The sequence below is a fragment of the Acanthaster planci genome, linkage group LG04 (assembly GCF_054643075.1).
Source record: "Acanthaster planci isolate LZ-2023a linkage group LG04, COTS_SCS, whole genome shotgun sequence".
NCBI lineage: Eukaryota > Metazoa > Echinodermata > Asteroidea > Valvatida > Acanthasteridae > Acanthaster > Acanthaster planci.
In genome coordinates this window covers 13,687,398-13,708,953 of record NC_141780.1, presented here as the reverse complement: position 1 = coordinate 13,708,953, position 21,556 = coordinate 13,687,398, and the positions used below count along the sequence as shown (strand labels likewise).

At 40.8% G+C, this 21,556-nt stretch overlaps 1 protein-coding gene across 3 annotated transcripts in view; it reads right to left on the bottom strand.

Annotated features, from left to right (window-relative positions):
* Nucleotides 1-1,106: 1,106 nt before the first annotated feature.
* hdac6 (histone deacetylase 6) overlaps nucleotides 1,107-21,556 on the bottom strand; it is a 68,153-nt gene continuing 47,703 nt past the window's right edge. Inside the window, exons 32-36 of one of the 3 annotated variants that reach the window (XM_087136128.1) lie at nucleotides 9,476-9,639; nucleotides 7,661-7,779; nucleotides 6,956-7,108; nucleotides 6,158-6,286; nucleotides 1,107-3,738 (exon numbers count right to left, since the gene is read on the bottom strand). In XM_087136128.1, coding sequence (XP_086992254.1) covers nucleotides 3,673-3,738; nucleotides 6,158-6,286; nucleotides 6,956-7,108; nucleotides 7,661-7,779; nucleotides 9,476-9,639 — 631 coding nt within the window. In that variant the 3' untranslated portion in view covers nucleotides 1,107-3,672. Of the gene's footprint in view, nucleotides 3,739-6,157; nucleotides 6,287-6,955; nucleotides 7,109-7,660; nucleotides 7,780-9,475; nucleotides 9,640-20,937; nucleotides 21,178-21,556 lie in introns of those variants that run through there. The other 2 variants (XM_087136129.1, XR_015425068.1) reach the window with 2 other exon arrangements.

The following is a 21,556-nucleotide window of genomic DNA, read 5'->3' as shown; positions in this document are numbered from 1 at the left end:
CAGGAGGGCCAAGGCTCGGCATTGGGTTATTTTACAATGGTGGTATGTGGGGGTATCAAGAGGGTCACTTCACTTAAACTGGGAATCTCACGTCATGGTTTGCAGCTCCGTGTTCACTGTGAGAAGCAGATCGAAATATATTTTACTTTTACTGTGTTTGATTCAGTCATGTTCATGACTTTAGGAAATTACAGAGACGACTATGTGCGAAACTCGCACATGCATGCTTGGCTATAATAATGACTTGACTTTCGGTTTAAATCACACTCGGGGTTTTCTTAGCTTCCAGGATAAAAACCAGCACAGATGACAAAAATTACTGTCTCTATCGTCAACAGACGTTTCACATGGGCAGCAACCACTGCTCCTTTGTATAATACACAAGGACATCGAATTGAAACAACTACACAGTGCTAGAATTCTACGAGTCAACTCTCTAACAGCTCTTTTCCCTTGTCCCGTTTTGGGCATTAAAAAGTCAAATGTTCTACTTCTTATTGGGGTTACTTTTTTCTCATGGAGCTTATGATGTCTAAGGTAGAACAGTTTGGTCTAGTGCCACATCAGCAAAAATATACGACACCAGTTTTAAAACTATGTTTAATCCAAGAAGATATATCCCATGAAAACTTGCCTCCCACCATACTACGTAAGCCCTGTGGTGCCATCCAATATATATTTTCAAAAGTGAAGTGTACATTTTTTCGAAGTCAAGTATACATGGCTTTTTCGGCTATTTTTACGGTTGTTCAAAAATAAAAATCCCGCGCGTTTTCCGTGTGTTCGTGCAAAACCCTCACAAGGAGGTGTTGTGATCGTGAGCAGTATTCTTGGGTCATTTTCCCGACGTACAAATGCAAGAACAAGAAACCCGTGTCCAGAACTACCCGTACCCGACCCCTGGTTCTTTGGACCTCCATCCGAGGGTACAATTCATTAGAAAAAATATGGTTGTAAAATGATTCTGAGTGTCCGAAGAATTCGAAAAAAAGAACAAAAGACTGCGCACACGCTTCGTTACTATTCGTGACAATCGCGATTCTACTTTGTTTGAATAATGAAAAATATAATCGGCTAGCCCACGATACATGACAAGAAACAGAAAGTTCAAGGACAAAACAATAATTTAATTTTGGTCTGAGAACCCCGGTGAAGTCGGCTTGCATGTCATTAAGCCCTGAATAGTGTTGATATTACAATGTATTCAATGGAGCTGAAATTTGTGGACTGCACTCACAAGCACTGACCACCGAATAGCCATGCACCCGGGAAACTACACGCCATGCAAACCTTTGTATTATGTCCGACTCAACTCAGTTCACTGAGATTTGGAAAAAAAAACAACTATAAATCAGTGCCAAAAGGGCTCAACTTATCAGAAAGATTTCCATCCATTCAGCGACAAAATTTATTACATGCATATCGTTTTTGGTACTTACCGTACTCATTTCAAGTATACACTGGTAGGGCCTACTTTTGTGCTGAATTTAAAAGGAAAACCAATACACTCCATGCCTAAACTGCTTTCGGCAGTGATTGTTGAAAGCTTCGAAGGCCTTCATCACTTGTCATTGAAGGGTGCATAAATGTGTAACGATGGTGAACAACTAAAAGGTTTTTTACCATGGTTCTATTCGAAGGTTGGAGTGTTCTCATCATAGTTAAGATTAACAAACTGATAAATTTGAGAAAACATTTGAAATAAAATTATAGACTTTTCATCATTACAGAAGCACGAAAATAAGATTAAAATCTCCGAACCATATAAAGTCACGCTTATGCCGGTACATGTATTACAAATTGTTATTATGCATAGGATACACGACCCAACGATCGATTCAGTTCCCTGATACTAAAGTTTAGAATCGAGTCAGTGGTGCATCCAGGGGGGGGGTGGCTCCAGGGAAGGTAAAATGGGATTTTTCTTTCTAAAAACGGCGGTTATATTTTTCTGTCTGTGGAAGAACCTCACTGCCCACCCTACAAGAAAGGTGGCGGTACCGGTACCAATTGGGACGTGTTGAATCTTTCATTCCCCTTAAGGCAAGGTGTCTGCCCTCCCCTCGGGTAGATACACCACTGTGTATGTACAAATAGTCAACACAATACACTGCTTACCTCTCCTGTAGATTTGAAACAGAAAAAAATAAATCTAACGGAAACGTACTAAAATATATTTTCCACATTATTAGGTTTTTTGTATTCTAGGCAAGGCATTTCTGCCTTCGTGCAAATGGTCAATTAATAGGCTGTGTCTTTTTAAAGTGCACTGGGTTCAGATGGCTGTTTTGGTTATTAATTTCTACATGTGAGTTGTGTGACACTTAACGACATAAGCTGACTGGAATTTCAAAAACTTCCCTACTGTGATTCGACAGCCTGTGATCGGGCACCACGGTTTGCAGTGGTTCATCTTTTTTTCCCTTTTCCTTTAGACAATAATTTTCTGTGTTTTTCCCCCAAGTCAGTATACCTTAAAAAAAAAACATGAAACCTGACACACCCATCAACCGAGATCCCTACATGTGACGTCATGACTACGTTATAAGGTGCCGGATTACAAGCGACTGTATAATTTCAGAAAACACGACCGACTTCTATTAGTTGTATCTCATAAAACTGATACAGGAGTTCATATATTTGGATCTCACTGAAGTTTTGTCGTTAGACCTTTGTTTCCAGTTATAATGAAGGGTCAAACTGCAGGTACATTTTAAATGCGTAGCCTAAAACAAATCAGATCAAAACAGATCAAATCAATACATCGGTCAATATATGTCAAACTGTTCAGGCTTTTAATATTACCGTGAAACCTCGTACTAACATAAACCTTGATGTTGAGACGTGATTGCTGTCTTAACGTCACTACGGCAGCATCAAATACCGAATTATATGTACAAGTAATTTAAACTATGAACTCAAAAAAGAAGAAATGCTTTCATTTATAATTTTGGAACAGGATGTTCAAATTTTGAGGCCATATGTTGGGCAAGATTACAGACTGCAACGGAAAGTCACATGACCACGTCTTCCGGGGTAACCAGAAAATTCAGTGGCATGGAATTATAACTCAGAACAGAAGGATTTTCTACACCGAACCAATCGACTAAAAATACTGAAGTTTGTATTCTGTACACTTTATAAGGGTAACTGATATCACGACATAAAAGGGCGCCAACTTGTGGCACATCAAAGACAGTTTTATCACATTCGTTATTTGTTTGCCATAGCTTTATAAAAGTGGATAAAACCATTTGTATTATTTTGCGATTTTGTGATTTGACTTCATCATTCAATATACATGTACATGTACCTCAGGGATGTCACCTTGCACAAATAATGACATCTAATAATGATCTATGTTTTCACTGTTTTTCTTTTCCAACACTGACGTAATTGATTTGTTTATTAATTTCTCCAAACCAGTACGTGGTTACTTACTAATGTTACATGTTGCTTTTTAATTTGATGAAATGCTGCTACTTAAATTGAAAGTGTCATGCCATTTCGATATCTGCAATTTCACAGACACCTTTACAGCAGTGTGATTACAGCATGAATATAATACATGCCGTCAATGACTATACAAACTGCAATATGTATACATGTATATATGTGGTCCCAGAGTAGAAGCAGGCATCATCTGCACAGGCCTTCACACCAGGCACGATCTCACATCCCAGGCACATCCGAGCCGAATTTACTGATGTGGGCGGCCCTCTTTGCTGGCAGAAGGACCTGAAACAATCACCACAGGTATGGCGAAGTTTACTGTCTTGACACATTGTGTCTCGTGTTTTGATAAGCATACCGATGTAAGAGAGTCAAGCTTCAGAAAGCAACTTTATTTTATTTTTCACACATTTAACTATCACTGCAGTGGAACCAGTCTTGCACAAATGTTGCACGCCTTCTTGAAGTGCATTTTTGCAAGCTATAAGTATAGCAGCATTATCTTTGCTAGGCAGAAGGCAGGCCTGGAATAGCTGATCGAATTCAAATCACAAACTACATGCCCTAACATTCTCTCCTTTTACAGGATTTTGAGGCCCAAGAACTTGTTTTTTTTCTAAAATAGGAAGGATGAGAGTTATGAACATTACTGGGAGCTTGTATTTCTGTGAAACTGGGTGAAACTGGACAAATCTAACAGCGGCAATTGAGCTGGCCTACCGGACGATCCTCTTGAGAGGATAATCTGTCCTAAATATTGAACAAAACCTGAAATGTGCGAGGGAAGGCTTTACTTTGATTTATGTCTGAAAGACCTAGGAGATTTTAAGTAGTTCCCCTATTCCTTTTAAGGACGGTATTTCTTATTGTCGGCTAAGCAGTTCATTTAGTGGTGTCTTAGCCTATTAGCCCAACCGGCAATTTACAGCTCACACACTACCTAGCAGTGGTTTCAAATTGTAAACTGCTGGCAATGACCAATGACACCTGTCTATGGCTGGTGGCTTTAACAATGGAATGGCGTTGTCATTCCTGGTCGAACCGTCAATATCCCAGAACATCCTACCACAGAAAGGTACATGACATCCTCTCATCTGGTGCATACCGCCCTCTACCCAAAGACCCCACTCAAGTCATCGAGAAGCGAGTAGCAGCCACTGCTAGCACCCAAGACCACCACCACCACCACACGGGCAGTAGGGTCCTCTATACCTGAAACCCAGGCCCCCCTCATCCCCTGGTGTTAGGGTCTTCTCTACCCGAAGCCAACCCATCCCCAGTTTCCCGCCTAAACTAGTTTCCCGCCCAAAATTTGCACCCCTAATGCTCCAGTGCACCCTTAGCAAGCCACCAAGCCACATCACGCCTCACCGACTCCAGACAACCTTCATTACACGGCATCCACTCGAGTCAGCAACACATTCTCCTGAGGACGGCCAGAGCATACTGGCCGAAACGTCGAGTTGAACACTCACCGATTCTTCCCAGAACCACACCTCTTCCCCCCCAAAAAGAGAATTTTTACATGGTGTACCCGCAAATCTACATCCTATGTACTTCCGCCATGCAAAGCTTCAAATCTTACTTAATATCCCAGAAATAAAGCTTGTGCATAAATTGAAACATTCCGCCAGTAGACTTAAAGAGCGCCCTCTCTAGGATCAAGCATTCAAGTTTTCATCGAAGGTTTGAAAAACGTAAAAAATAGTGTCAATGACTACATACCACGCAAATCAAAGTAAAGGTTCTCATCACACTATATTCTCTGTGTATTACTGAAAAGTGTCACAGAAAATTTGTTCAGTATAAGAATTTCTGTGGCCGGCCATCTATGCATAAATTTCAATGGTTGTTGACCAATAGGGCATATTTTTCTTTCATGGCTGTTCATACAAGCGGCAGGGTTTTTGTCATTTGGCAGCATTTATTTTCTTTATACAGTATACTGAAAATTTTGCACTTAAATGGAAAGTCTATTAAAATCTCCTTGAGTTCTTGTTTTGTTCTGCCATGGCAGCTGCCAGTATTTGGCACTTTGCCAAAAAGTGAGGGCTATGACACATTGCAGCCATACATGTTGCAGGTGTGAACTTTTGTTCATTAGAGACATGCCGAGCGTCCACCTGTTCCGCTTTTAAGGTTACTACCCGTAAATACGTCAAACCAGACAGCTGCTGCATGCAGCCATCTGTATCTGGCCCAGGACGAGTATAATAAAATCTGGGCTAGCAATGCCCTGAATCAGCTTATAGAGTCATTGAATCCACTCGCGGCCATTTTACCGAGCGGAATACAAAGCTTTCCTGGCATTGCCCGCTTTTGTTCTTCCTGACGTCAATAGAAGGGAGCCAACCCACGCTTTTGTATTCGGCTCGGTAAAATGGCCGCTTATTGGCTTCTTTTTCATACAAAGCTTTTGCAAGTCCAGGCTTTTTATATACATCTGTGGGCCCAACTCTCTTGATGGTGTTATGATGCAAAGAATTGTATTGAAACTCCCTCGGCTGTGTGGAAAAATTGTCCTGAATTCCCTAGTTTGTGTGATAAACTGTTTTGAACTCCCTAGGGAGTACTAAATAGCTATACCGAAACTCCTATAGGTTAAGTGAAATAATGTAAGGAAATAGGATTCAGAATAGCAATTAATATTTTGGGAATGCTGAGTGTTAACTCATTAAAATACAGGCATGTATTGGTGACTTACTTCATTGTGAATGTAGGAATCACAGCCGTAACACCACACCGACAAATCGGCATAGCTGAGCACCACGAGATGGGATGTTGAAACACTGTGAAATAACATGTGCTCGTTCACATACCGCCCACACAGAACCTAATGAGGATGGCAAAATGACGAGAACAGAACACTAAATTTCAATTCATGAAATTTCAAACCCTGCTGCAGAATTCATCAATACTTTTAAATGCGAGTGTACTCAAAAAGAGCCTAACTCGTAGCACTTTTTAAAAAATAAATGAAGCGTCCATGTCATGTTGGATAGCAATCATATTTAAACAAGTTGACATTTCTGAGGATTGATGTTAGTATGGTCACTGTCCAAAATGAGCATTTTGGCTACAGCTATGGCTATCTTGAGTATGCCAATAACTGAAACAGAAGCTATAGTCACTCACACAATATCCTCTACAGATGTGACCTAAAATTATCAAACGAGAAATCTGACTTAAAGAGTACCCACAGAAACCTTCTGTGCCAAACGGAAATGTTCGACCCAAATGAGAGTCACAGATCTTGAACACTCTATCTCATCATGCATGCTTTTATACACTGGCTACCAAATACGTAAATGTACGTCTGTAACGTGTCTGTATCTGGGTATGCAATGCCAAGCAGAGTTAAGAAAAAGTGTGAAATATGATTCCTGAGCCCAAAAGCTAAAAAGCCAAATCCGTATTACAGAACACATAAAGTTGCCAAAAAAAGTTTCTGAAAAGCATATCTACTAGGCATGAGATTTCTCCTGGTTTAACATGCTCGTACCTGATAGCAATGTAGACACACCCAATTCTCGCTGGTGTCCCCACACTCACCGCAGGAATCTCTTGAATCGATTGGGGAAATAGCTGGGATGGGTAACACATGGCCTTCAAGGTGAGGGCACCAGGGAAGTGGCACTACAGCATACATCTCTTGCTGAAAACGAAATGAGTATCCACTGAGACTGGAGGTGTTTTCTTTTTTTGTAATGACAGTGACCTGTAAATTTTGATACTGAAATGTGACATGAAATGTTGATGTGCCTGATACATTATGATCTAACAGAAGAAATAGGAAGTTAAATAAAAAACAAATGAAACATTTGCAACCAAATAGACTCACTCACATACAATTATACAATATTTTCTGGATCTAGCTACAGGGCAAGTTCTCTTTCTGAATGTGAATGGCATCTGTAATCTATTGCTTTGTTATTTCATATCTTTCATGAAAAAATGTCTATACTATTTGTTTTTTTGGGGGGGGTTGATCACCTTTGGATGCATGAAGAAACTACCTCATTGCTCACAATTATATTCAAAAGGTTTCTGGTCTTTTTAGTGGAAATAATCCATTTGACCAAATATGATTCCCAAAGAAATTAATACCAGGTGATTGGGCCAATAGGACGGGTGCAATATTTCATTGAAAGCTTCACGAAAAAATGAACTAACTTTTACAAACAGCGGTGGGGGAATTGGAACAAACCTGTGTCCCAAAGACATCTGCAATAGTCAGGCCTTCTCCGGTTGACGAGGTGACAGCACTTTTGTTGGTGGGATCGATTCCACCAGCTGCTCCAAGCTCGTCAACTGTTGAGCCGATCCCTGGAAAGAAATCAGGGATGACAAAAACAGTTGAGCGATACTAATACAAGCTTTTTGGGGTTTGATTTGTTTGGTTTTAAAACAAGGAATCATTCAGCCAGTCGATACTGACAGAGTAAAGGTCATCTGAAAAAGCTGTCTACGGTTAAAACAAAAGCTTCCTCTTCCATTACTACACGAACACTCACATAAATTTACTGATAACTTTCAAGCAGTCTTCTTCAATCTGGTAATGCGTGCATGTGGGGCAGTCGCATGTCAGAAAGGCGTTTGAGTAGGTACAGATGGAGTGAGAAGAAAGTCACACGGGCGAATGTTTCAACAACTAAAAATGTAAATCACTCACTCCCCTTAGTGCCAGCCGAACACAGCTTATTATTTTTAATGTGGCCCTCACCACCACCTTTTTGCCTTGGCAAGAATGTGTCGAAAGCACAACTCTTGAAGCAGCACTTATCGTTTATCAACCATTTCACGGTTGTGAACTGTTTTTTACTTCGACGTCATGACTAACAGAATACTATCAGTAGTTTATCACTCCCAATATTGAGCATCTTAACAAACATGACGTCTGCGCTCTTTGGGAGAGGCACCCAGTAAGATACTGGAATGAAACGCATGGCTCATATTTAAGAATCGTTTTCGACTCTCTACCGCAGGAAGAAACTGGTCCACTGTAACAGTAAGCGACAGATAAAATAAGTTCCAAACACCATCATCACAGTATTTCTTAGAATTCTGATATAGACCGATTTCTTTTTGCATACAATTTTGTACAGGCCTCCAAAGTTTGCAGAAAAGTCAACTTTTGGTTGCTTTTCGATTTCTCCCCATATTTGTTCAAATGTACATTTGTCCCATTAATGTTAAAGAGGCTTGTATTTTCATGTATTATTCAGTAGTATGTGTTTCATTATTTGGTGCTTTTTCTTTTAAGTGTGTGGGGTTTTTATTACTTTGTGTTTACATTTGTACTAACCACCAGCCACAGCAACCAACTGTATAGGAAAACAACGGTGGCGTAACAAGGGCAGGTCATATTTGTATATATACAAGTAATAAAACAAAGCAAGATTCATGGCTTTAATCGTTCGAACGATTTTATGCAATTCTATTTCAACAGGAAAAATGCCCTAATTAGGCATACAATTTTTCAGCAGAGTAGCAAAATGGTATTGTTTATTACAAACCTTCCAAACGCACCTGCGTCTCAGTTATCCTCATTTTCAATTTGTGTTTCACTATTTCAAAAGTATTTTACTGACTTTTCGGTTTTTATGCTAATACGAATTTCTAAATTCATGGACAAAACTATGCATGGCGTCATAGAAGCAAGCCTCGATGTTACAGTTTTGCACACACACACACACAAAAAAAAAAACGCTTTTTCAAAGACTTTGCTTTGTTCACTAAATTTTTTGAGACATGAGCTTTATTCAGCGAGTAAATGCTGGGTTCACAATTTAAACAGAGAAACCTATGCACACTAAACTATGTGTTCCTTGAATTACATACTGATGCCCAGGAAAGCATGGGTGACTATAAATATATGTTAGAGAAGTTTTTAATGCATTTTAGTAATAGGAATTAAAATAATCGAAAAGTTATGTCCAAAAAAATTCACTGTAGCCACACTATACAGTGCAGAAATTATTAAATGATGCCCATAATTTCCACCCTGAAACAAAACACTTACCCTTCTCACCCGGATTTGGCTCTGTAACAGCTGCGGTTGATGCGGCTTCATTACTGGAAAAACTTTCCCCAGCCCCATCCGCGGTGTAAGAGGTGGAAAGACTCGATACACCGTCCACTCTACGGTTGTCGCTGTCTCCGCCTGCTGATGTGCCCGATTGTGAGCTGCCGAACACCAATGAGAATATATGTTTCTTCAGTGTAGGGGTAGGCAGAGAGGAATGGGAGGAGGGAAGAGGTAGTGAGAACCAGGATTTTCAGTTAGGACCCCTCATTCTTCCGCCAAGTCCTGAAAGGAGCAAGTTTGAACGTGGCGGGCAGTGGCGTATCCAGGATCACGTTTGGCGGGACAAAATGAGGTTTTCCAAGGCAGCATTCAAGGCGATGGGTGGGATAGCAACAGTTATGACTTGCTGGTCTCTTTAATTGCCAATAAAAAAAAACCAACAAAATAAAATAAAGCATCGGCAACAGGGAAGAGGAGGAAATAAATAAAGGACCAGTATTTTCCAGGAGATCGATTATTTTTTCTAATTACAAGTAAACTTGAAAGAGGCATTTTTTCTTTTTTTTTTCCAGTTATTTCCCCACATAACACCGGGCGTAGAATGCCAAAACCAGAACTGTTGCTGATTAATTACACGAAACCCCGCCGTGCACCAAACCAATCGTCAATCGAATTGACGACTCCACTGACGTTTCAATGAACATTCCTGATGGCCCCCTTTAATGACAGTATACGCATATGTTGCCTGTATAGCAGCGACTGTCAAAATACCGCCATTAAAGGGCCACTACAAACATATGAACCAGGATATGAGACGGAGAGGACCTCCCTCCTTTGCTTTGGTCATTGTTTCACTGGGATCTGAGGAAATCTTTTCAGACACTTAGGGGGATGTGTTAGGTAACAATGGTCTAGAGTGTGTATAGCAATTTGACAAGTAGGGGGTACCCCTTGGTCTCATTTCTTGCTGGATATAACTACAAACGACCAGCGATGAAGTTGCCATGGTCACCTAATTCGTGTACAGACAGACTGGGGAGGTGTGTACTCGTAAGTTGGACCACGAATCGGACCGTCAAACATGTTTGTTTTCCTTTTTCGTATCCGATTTCACCGGATCCATCGGAAACGTGTACAGGAAGACTCCGATTCCACTCGATAGCGATATTTACATTAACCAATCAGATTCATCACACAGTCCCGCGATTCAAACAGGGATCCTCAGTGAAAAATATGGCCGTCGTGATAGATGAACCCATCGTCGGACTGGTGAGCGTGTAGGACTGATTATCGAGTGGCTGATCATAAACAGAATTGGGCATGTTGCCGTTGATTGCAACGGCGACAAACACTGCACCGATGATGCTGTGGTCCTGTGAAGTAGTGAAATAAGGCAATTGTGCGGTGGACTTCAAAAGGCTATTTGCACGAAGGTTGGACTTGAAATGCGTTGGTCTGAATTTTTTTTCTTTACTCGGCACGGGGGTTTGGGGTGGGTACGTACTGCAACAAAGTGTTATCGCCGGATTTCCAAATCCAGTGAATCGAAACCCACAATCTTTAAGTTTTCGTTATTGAATCTAAAGATTCGGTGGTATCGTGCAATGAGTTTTAATGAACCCACCAAATCTAAATAAAGCAATTTTAGAAAAGTGATTGGGAAAATAATTATGATTACATACATGTACGTGCGCAGGGCTGGAGTCAGTTTAAGGAAATGACGGTGACGAAGCCTCACCTCGATTACTGTACCTCACGCAGTGTTCCTTAATCAATGAAAAGGTTTTTCACAGAGTCATTATGGAAACATTTGGAACAAAGAGGCAACTCATCAAAAACGCCGTGCCACGACGTGTTGAGGTCGCAACCGAATTAAGGCATGGCCTATGGTGGCCGATCACTGCCGTTCGCTTTTCTCTCATAACCTATTCACAACGTAAATTGGTTTTCATTGTAAAAAGATTTGTAAATTCATTTTGTTTTTCAATGTAAAGTAATTTATAAATGCATTGAAAATGCAAATTCTTTCGAAACTAAAGTTGTTTTAAATGCATCGGTAAATGCATTTTTTCCTTCAATGTAAAGTAATTTATAAATGTATTGACAAATGCAAATTCTTTTCGAAACTAAAGTTGTTTTTAAATGCATTGGTAAATTCATTTTTTTTCTTCAATGTAAAGTAATTCAAAAATGCGCTGACAATGCAAATTCTTTTCGAAACTAAAGTTCTTTTTAAATGCATTTGCAAATGCAATTTCCAAATGAAATGTCTAAGTCAAAAGTTATCGCTGCCACAGTATCCCATAGTGCTTTGCGACTTTTTTATTAGACTGGCTACGAGAAGGAAGCCTTCATTGCACACGGTATAGTAGACAGCATTGCTGTACATAATGTACTAGCTCGAGGGGGGCTTGTTACAAGTCTAGCATAGACTGTCATGGCGCGGCTGGCGCGATGCAGGAAGCTCAATGATGCTGGGCACCTACGAGACCCGATGATTCTATCCTCTTTTGGCGGATTATTTCATCAAGGGACCAGTCCAATACAAAGTCACAGAATTAAAGAAAAAATGCATTTACCGATGCATTTAAAAACAGCTTTAGTTTCGAAAAGAATTTGCATTTGTCAATACATTTATAAATTACTTTACATCGAAGAAAAAAAATGGATTTATAAATGCATTTACAAATTACTTTACATTGAAAAAAAAATCAACAAACCCTTTTACATTGAAAAACAATTTACATTGTAAATAGGTTATGAGAGAAAAGCGAACGGCAGTGATAGGCCACCACACTGGCCTACGTGCCGTTGAGTTTGCGTTGAATCCCGCGCAATAAAGTGGGCGTCACACATTTGCGTTCGTTTTCGCTTTCGCGTGAAATTTGAACCGCTTGACGTGTGCGAGAGCGAACAGATCAAAATTGTCGTGCTCTACATTGGCAAAAGTTGAGCTCATCATTCCATTCGAGCCAAATTTGCTGCAAAAGTTTTCTGGTGTCAAAGTCGCTTCCCTTTCGCGTTTGCCTGAGGTGTGAATCTGCATCAAAGCAGGAAATAAACCCACACGTTGGAGTGCACACGAAGCGGCGGCGACTTTCATAGACCAGTTAGCCCCGACGTAATTCGGACACGGCCTAAATCCTGTGATAGCGAGTCGCATATTAGAATCCCTTTCTGTCTCACATCAACCACATCTCTGACATTATGCATTAGTCACTTATCAGCAAACAACTATCGGGGTGCACACTCCGTGCCGAGACTTGACGAGCCAAATGTTTGAATTTGAAACTATAATTCCAACGACACGGTATATATGTACACTTCACAATAACATTCAAGCCAATTTTTAGTAAAGCTAAGTGAGCCCCAACGAATGCGTTCATGGAATCTCCCTGCTTGTTTGGGCAGATAGTTTTGAAAGGAGTTTCCCTTGGTTCACATAATTCTGTTACCTAAAACTGCACGCCCCGAACCGCCACATTACAAAAACAAGAAATCAAGTCTAGTGCCCGTTATACCAAGTACAGGGTGAATGGCATGCCCAGTCAGAATGCAAGCACGTACCGCCAGAGAAGTTCCTAATCCTTGCAGAGCTTACGGCTTAATATATAGGCACGAGGAAAAAGGCCAGAAATGCATGTTTGTTTTGACGAACAAGTAATGTTCCTGTCCTTTGTAACTGACGTGATGTGAACTTGAAAGAACCAGCCTTCATAGCGACTGTGCTTTATTGTCTGTAAAACCTGACAAATTTTCCTACGTTGGCCAACTATAATGAAAATCCTTGGAAACCGTCTACCAATTAATGTATTGTATAAACCGGGTATTTCTCGTTACGAAGTCAAACATTACCTTGTGTTCAGCACTATTTCTTAAAATACGGCGAGAATTAAGAGAGATACAAACACAGATCCAGACGCTATCAGATGGGGGGGGGGCATTTACAATAAAATGTATTAAGAGCCGATCCCACGAGCAGTGGTATCGAGCCCACGCGCGATGGGCGAAGATTATGCATAATTTCCTTTTCCCCATGTTCTCTCTTCGTTTCTAAATGCCAACATGTTGTGGCTTTATCAGAAGCACACTTGCATTATCGGCAGCTACCGGTAAATACCCGCTACGTTGAGATATCTTTTCAAATAATGAGAGACACCTGCACGGTGACTTATCGAACAAAAGCTGAAAGCAAAGGCAGGGTTGGTCCTGTATAAAGTCCTCAATCCTTCACCTGCTGGAAGACTGAGGACCGTTACAGACGATCATGCTTGACTTACGACGTGTTGTGATGGTACTGAGTGCATAGTTTTGCGATGGTAATCTACCTATGAAGACAAACTAGTCAAACATGCAGCGTTGGCACGTGCGCTTGCACGTGGTGGAAGCTACCCTTAGGAATATATGCGATCACCGTGGCCAAGGCGGGCCACACTTGGACACATTGTTTACATTGAGCGCAATCCAGTCACGTGGGTGAAAAAGGTCTACAGGGATAATGCCTTTTCCTGAAAAGCACCCTGACCATCTTCGCAGTAAACTCCACACTTGTCCAAAGCAGTTGGTTATAGCAATCTTCACCGAAATTTAAATATTCTCTTTTATCATTTCATTAGGTGTGACTCTGCCCTATATATCCAGCGTCCTTGCACACGCCAGGTGGACCGTTGAGTAGGCAATGATTTCTCCTGATTTCAATAAAAAGATACCCGGGTATTACCTCCATTTCAATATCACTCCAAATCTACAACGCACCAAGGTGTGGAGGACAGTGACAACCTGCCATTTTCACATCACAATGTCATCAAGAGCTGGAATTGTAATGAACTCAAGGAAACCGAACGTGCGAGAGTTTGTAAACAGTGTCACTTTTGACACTACGATCAAAGCTTAAAATAATATAGCTAATATGCCTCAAAGGAAGTGGGGGGCAGGGTAGCTTTATATTCCAGCGACAACAGTGATATCCATTTACAGCGAGTGCGGACACCGGTTACCCGAAGGAGTGAAAGCACGGGTGCTTATAACAGCAACCCATGCAGGCCATTCCAGAAAATCTGGACAGAAAGGAAGGGCAACAGAGAAAAAAGTCAATTCCAGTCAACCCAAAATGCTCAGCCACCACCAATATAAGCTGTAGCTGCATGTCCACGTTGTCCACCATGAACGCGACCCATTTGGATTACCAAAAGCCCGTTTACATTATAGACAAACTTTCTTCACCCGTACAACATAAACATATCAACTGTGGTGAGGGCTAGGGGGTCATTACAACATGCAGTGTTGTCAGGTGTTTCTTAAAATGCACACACGTGACATCAGTCCTGGTGTTTTATGCACTGCCTTAAAATCTTTTTTACGAAAAACCACTCAAAACCCTTCGTTTTCATAATCTGAGAGGTTTCATACATAGGCCTACTGTGTGATAGCTGATGTTGATTACGAGCACTCGTCACAACATGAAGCATTCTACTGAAATTGAAATGAGGCGTGCTACGCAGATGGTCACGTTTTATCATCTTTATTACAAAGGGATTGAAATAAGGCGTGCTAAGTAGATGGTCACGTTTTATCATCTTTATTAAAAAAGATCAAAATTCACGGCACTGCAGCTCAAGTTTCAAACACGCAAAAGGAGTTGACTAGATGCCCAGACACGACCTACGGGTACAATAACGGAAGGATCCCCTCACTTTCTTCCGATTTCATTTTGGATTGAACGGCCCAGGCTTTTCAATGTCGTGATAATTCAATCGAATGTTCCCGACTCCTCGTGATCTAGTTTCCATTTGGAACAAAATGCTATACATTAAAACTGACTGAGACATAAATTTCAACCACAGCAGGCTCTATATAATAATGCGGTCCCGATTTGCAGTTGGAATACTGCAAGTCTGTGGGTGGCTTTTTGAAGTCGAAATTGGGAAAGAACCTGGCGATGTTTTTTTTTAACAGAGGACAACTCAAGTCTACGGAATTTGAGCGCACGTGTGCGAAATAAACAATAAATTAAAACACAAACGACCACCATCCTTTATTCGTTCATCTGAAAACTCAAAAAATATGGTCTGAAATGTTCAGGAAAGGCGCCACCACGAATCACTGAAATTGTCAGAGCCCTTTGGTCCTTCAGATATTCGTGACAACATAATACATGTACAGACAAGGTAGCACCTGTAGTGACTTTTCTGGACAGTTGGCAGTATTGCATATCTTGTCCCCTAAGTTTCAGTTGGTGTTTCTGTGTTCACCAGCTGTCGACCAAAATTATGATTCATGAAGTTTTTGCTTCTAATAAAAAGGCGAGTTGATTTGGTGTCATTAAATGCATTGCTGCACAGTTTTTATACAGGACATTCAATTGATCTATTCCAACCCAATTCGGATAAAAATCACAAATCATTCAAAATAGGCGGGTGTTTTTTGTACAGCTTTTGAAACCATCGACAGAAAAAATAAATTCAATCTGAAGGTCAAAATATATTTGTGGACAAGGTACCAGACGTGGCATTTAATGCTTTGTCCTAGCCTTACTTTGAAATCGACAAGGCAATCCGAACCTTGATGGCGGTGTGTGGGCATCTCCTTCACCCATTCGGAAAGTTTCCAAATCCTGGGCAATAATTTTGCGTGGTAAGGGGGAGGGCAAGAAGAAGGCAACCGTCTCAGATGTCTCATACTGGCAGGGTATATTTCTTAAATTTCTCATCTGATCAGTCTGAAACGCTTTAATTAACATTTTTACGTTTTTTTTAATTGATCATATTAAAATTCCTCTTCGACATCTTTGACCTTGGTAAAGTGGAGTTTCAAGATTTGGAAAGCTTGAAATGCGATTTTTTTTGTCCTTATACTGAATAAATTGCACACGCAAAAAATGAGCTTTAATCTGCACGTATATTGCATTTGCCATAGTTGCAAAACCTTTTTATTCACGTTTTCATTTTGAAGCCCAACCATCATGTTAATGGCTTAAACCTGAATGTACGACATGAGATATCAGTTGGAAGGTACTCCTGAAAAATGTAACCTTGTATGATGCATCTCTAATACTTTTGATTGTGGTACTTTCGTGAATTTATTCCCTGAAAATATTGTTTTATTTATAGAAAGAGGGAAAATAATGATAAAGCTGGATTCAAAAACATTCCCTTAAATATGCATAAATTTACTATAGGCCCTACCAACAAATGGTTTCTTTCATCGATATCATGTTCTTACATTTCATACATTTTTGGAGCATTTGGAATGTAGACTTGAGATGATTTCACGTAATTCAAATAATTGCTGTATAATTTTGATTAAATTATTTTGTTTGTTTCAGCCATCAATTTCAAATCTCTTAGGCAGATTCAGAGGGGAGGGTTTGAGGTAAAATAAAGAGAAATTAATTTGTTTCGAAGTTGATATCTTGCGGCTAAAATTCTCAGCTGTTTCATTGATTTAACAAAAAATATATCAAAGTGTAACGTAAACATGTGCATCTACTTTACACTTCATGTCCCGATGAGTGATGCTTTATTTTGTGTCCTGCAAGTTACATCTGAAGTGCCTCATACGAGTGTTCTATGTCGTGTAGCGTCTCAAGGACAGCAGCACATAAAGTGCTTCATTTAGCTCTTTCTTCATGTGCTCATATTGCAGTACCTCAGTCATAGAAGCACCCGAAATGCATCTGTTTGGCTACAACAGGTGCTCTTGTGGCACCTCTTTAAGGACAGTAGCACTTGAAGCGTTTTAGTTTACCTCCAGAAGTGCTTGGTTGAGCTGTTGTTGAGTGCTCTCATTGTATATAGCACAGATGCAGGTGCTCAATCTGCGTGGCACGTGCTGTCACAATGCGAGCACCTACAAGTGCACAAATTTAGATCTTCAAGTGCAAACGTATTAATTCCAATTTTAGAGCGTATAGGGACGCTAATAAAACATGTTACATGTCTTTTAGGGATTTTCCGAATGGTTTGTTTTGACAGGCTGTGTTTACACAGTCTGGCGTTTTGACGGTGAGAGTGTACATGCCCATGATCAAAAGCAGAGAGATCCCTGCCAATCAGAGATTGGCCTCTCTCACTCAGAACACCAGGTTTGTTTTTTATAACTGTTCTCTGTCTCTCAAACAGTGTTTGTCGAGAAGTCACAGGCTTAAGTGGGCGTCACATAAAATGACGGAAACGTAGTTAATATCGACGTTGCTTATGCATTTTATCGTTCACGTTTCAGTGCTGATTTACTTTGGGTCTCGGGGAGCACTGTGCAAATGGTACTTTACGGCACACTTTCTTGTTCCAAAAAAGGGACGTGTTGATAAATGCGTGCGCCGTGAATATCTGTTTTTCAACAATAAATAAATAAATAAACTGGCTGGAGGCCAATCGTACAGTATTTGTCATTAAAGAAGAAAAAAGGGTCCGTTTAATTAAGTTTCGGTTTAGTTAAGAGGAATTCGTTTTCGTGATGACAGTTCGTTTCGTTGACTGTGGCGTCAGGCTGCTGCTTGGCTGACTTTGAATGGTCAGTCAGCGCGCAGCCGCTCCGTTAATGAGCAATTTTGGCAATTCCATTTGCACGCAAAACGATCTCGCGGGTACATGGGAGTTCGCGAGAAAAAACGAGAATACAGTAGTGTCCCTTCAACCCGCCAGGAAACCTGTTGCTTCATTCGTGGGTCGAAATGGCTTGGTGGGTAGATAGTTGACGTTTTTCCTTATCAGTAAAGTTATGTTTCGGCGATGATCGACACTTTCCCAACAATTTATTTGGACGCAAACTTGCTTAGTGTTTTTCACGAAAATCGCAGGCCTCCTCTTTATTAAGTGCACCTGACTGTTTCGCAATAACTGGATAAAATTGAGACTTACAATTCTTCAGGAAAAGGATGAAACATCCGTTTAAAGCCAATATTTTCGCTGCTGGGCAAATCAAAATATTAAAGTTTTATGCACTACTCACTCAGCGATCCCGGCAGTGTTTACATTTTTGCGAGACGAATGGTACGTCTGGTTCCCTATTAAACGACCAACATTTACTAGGTTTCCTTCGATGCAAAGTCTGGGTTCCCGATTTTGGTCACACACATTTACGCGTATACCCAGCAAGAAATGAGACCGAGGGGTACCCCCCCCAACATGTCCGATCCCTATACACATTCCAGACTATTGTTACTTAACACATCCCCCAAGATGTCTGCAAGGAATTCCCCAGATTCCTGCGAGACAATGACCAACACAAAGCAGGGGGGGGGTTCTCCCCGTCTCATACCTTGCTGCATATGTTTACGCGTATCTCTGATGTCATTTGATTGGCCAGTATTAGAGGGAATATGTCAATTAACCAATCATAGATAGTCTTTCACGAAACACATACGGAGGTTTTCTCGGTCAATTAATCTCACGAAGTCTAAACCTGCGGTAACGAAATATTTTTGGTGCACTTGACTGTTTCGCAACGACTTGAAAAGTAAAAACATATTGTTTGGCTGGATATATGACATATCTATCTTTCTGCTGTCAAGAAGATTCTGCCGGCCCAGATTTGGATCCACTAAAACCAGTTGTTTTTTTGTACCCTCATTTTTACACACGAAAGCCTACGTATTACGGTTAATATCCTTCAAAAGAGACTGCAAATATTTGTATTTTTACAAAGGACACGAGACTGATATCTTAACTGTTCATTTATGTAAAGATATTCCATTCTTAAAGGCAACACAAGGTGGTATACAATTTCGAAAAGTCCACTACATAGCTCATTATATATGCATGATTCAGACAGCCGTGCATACGCAGCAAATGAAAGGAGCCGCTTTTACGGGTGCTGGGCACTGACTGGATCACTGAATGGCTCTTAATTGCCTCCTTGCCGGCATAACGACTTGCATTTTCTCAACTGATCGATTTGTGTCTTGTATTCAAAGCACTGGATAATTAGTCCCCAGTCTCAGCAAGCTATACTTCAGCCCATTTCTGGAGAGCCTGCTTGAAATTGGAATCCAAAATAGCTCCACAGCGCAGGGAAATTTCACCCAAATGTTGTCGTCTTTACCTCCCTAAGAGTCAGGAATAGTGAACTGTTGTTTACTACCCAACAAATATTGGGAGACATTTTGTGGTAAATTTTTCAACATTAGGGAGACATTTCAATGTCTCCCTAATGCTCCAACTACCAAAAGGAGGAAAATTTTTATTGTCCACATTTTGAGAGATGATAGATTACGGTCTGAAAGGAAAACATGCAAAGTTTGGGTTAAGATCAGATTAGGGAATATTGAATTATGGGACGGTAAAGTTTGAAAAATTTTGTGCACGTTCCTATGGGAATGTCTCCCAAGTGACCCATTTTCGGTAATAATAATTATTTTTATCATGATCCTGTAGAAGTTACCGCTCTGCGGGTGATTTACTGGCCTGTAACCCCATGCGTGTACTCATCAGAATGTGTCGCAAAGTGAGTACTAGTTTGACACATCCCTCATTTGAGATTCGTAAAAGATTTTACGTAAAATTAAAGACGGCACAATGGTCAAAAAGAATCATTTTCAAAGAATCGAATGCATATATAAGAAATGAATTAGCTCGTCAACTTGGCTCCTAGCCAGTGTGGCATGGGATGTATAGATAAGAGACATCGCAAAGATTAGGAAAGGTTAATACGAGTATTTCAGCGCCATAACAACAATGTTTTTTCGCGATAACTGTTTTTTTTTCGAAGTGCGCAGGCTTAAGGCGCCTTTCCATATGCGTGTCAACATGCGTTGCGTATCCGTCAAAATCGGCTTGGACGATTTTGACGGCCAAACGCAACGCACACGTGTGCTTTGCTAATGGAGTCGAATTTTGTGTACCAGAAGTGAAACGCAAGAACGCATCGTATACGCAACCCACCCCAAAACATACATATGGAAAGCGCCTTTAATCCACCCTTATTTTCGATGGGGTTTAAAATGGGGAGAATGAAAATATTGATGTGAAAAATGTGCCTAGAGACAACTGCAAAATGCCATTATAATCCATAATAGCATGGTTCAGCAGAGATGGGCGATCAATAGTTCAACTGCACGCCTAGTGATACCGTGCACGATATGGGGCCGATGGGTACCCCCCATGTCCAATCCCTATGCACACTCTAGACTATTGTTACCTAACATATCCCTTCTGGAAGTCTGTAAAGAATTCCTGAGATTCCGATCAAACAATGACCAACACAAAGGCGGCGGCGGGGGGGTTCTCTCCGCCCATATCTTGCATCATATGGACGCTCCGACGAACCTCACAATAATTGAAACGAAATCTGGATCCTAATTTAAGTGGTTAAGAGTCACACGAGTTAACGAGTTTACAGTGAATTGTGGTGGCTGGCATAAACCACACAAACCTGGCATGGGGAAATTAACACTTCATCCTTAATTCAACAGACGAATAGCTACCGCTGTAAGGAGCCAGTGCAAACTCAACAATTACCTTGGAATTCGAAGACCCAAAATCGAACATCAAATAACCGAGGCTAATTAAAATTGGTGCGGCGTAGGGACAGCGGTTCAGCACCTGTGGGACTGACGGTATACGCGGAAACCAATAGCATAGGTGGTCGGGTACAGGCTGCACTTACAGACGCGGATAACACGCTGTCTAACTGAATTCCGTGTTTACGTTTGCTGACGGTCCAAGAAGTCGTCACCGACACCACGAACTGACACTCACCTGCAAGTGGGCGTAAAATCGTGAAAACCGCGTTATTAACAATTTCGGTTTCACGAACTGACACCCGGTAGGGCACGCGTACATTGGAACCAAGGCAAAATAGACTGATTTTCGTTTTCACCGACACCCAAGCTCGTAAAAACAATACAGCGCGAAGAAAATGCTGGGAAAAGTTTGACAAGAATCAAATCCATCCGTATACTTGTTGCATCGCACAAAAATGTCATGAAAAGTCGTTTTAACTGGTGAAATTAACATCAGTGTCAGTTTGTGAAAACGAAAATACCTCGGTTACCTAAAATGCAAACAAACTGCATCACCTCGCGCACCACTGAGTGTCAGTTCCTCAGGTGTCTCCGACGTAGGAAATCACTGAGAG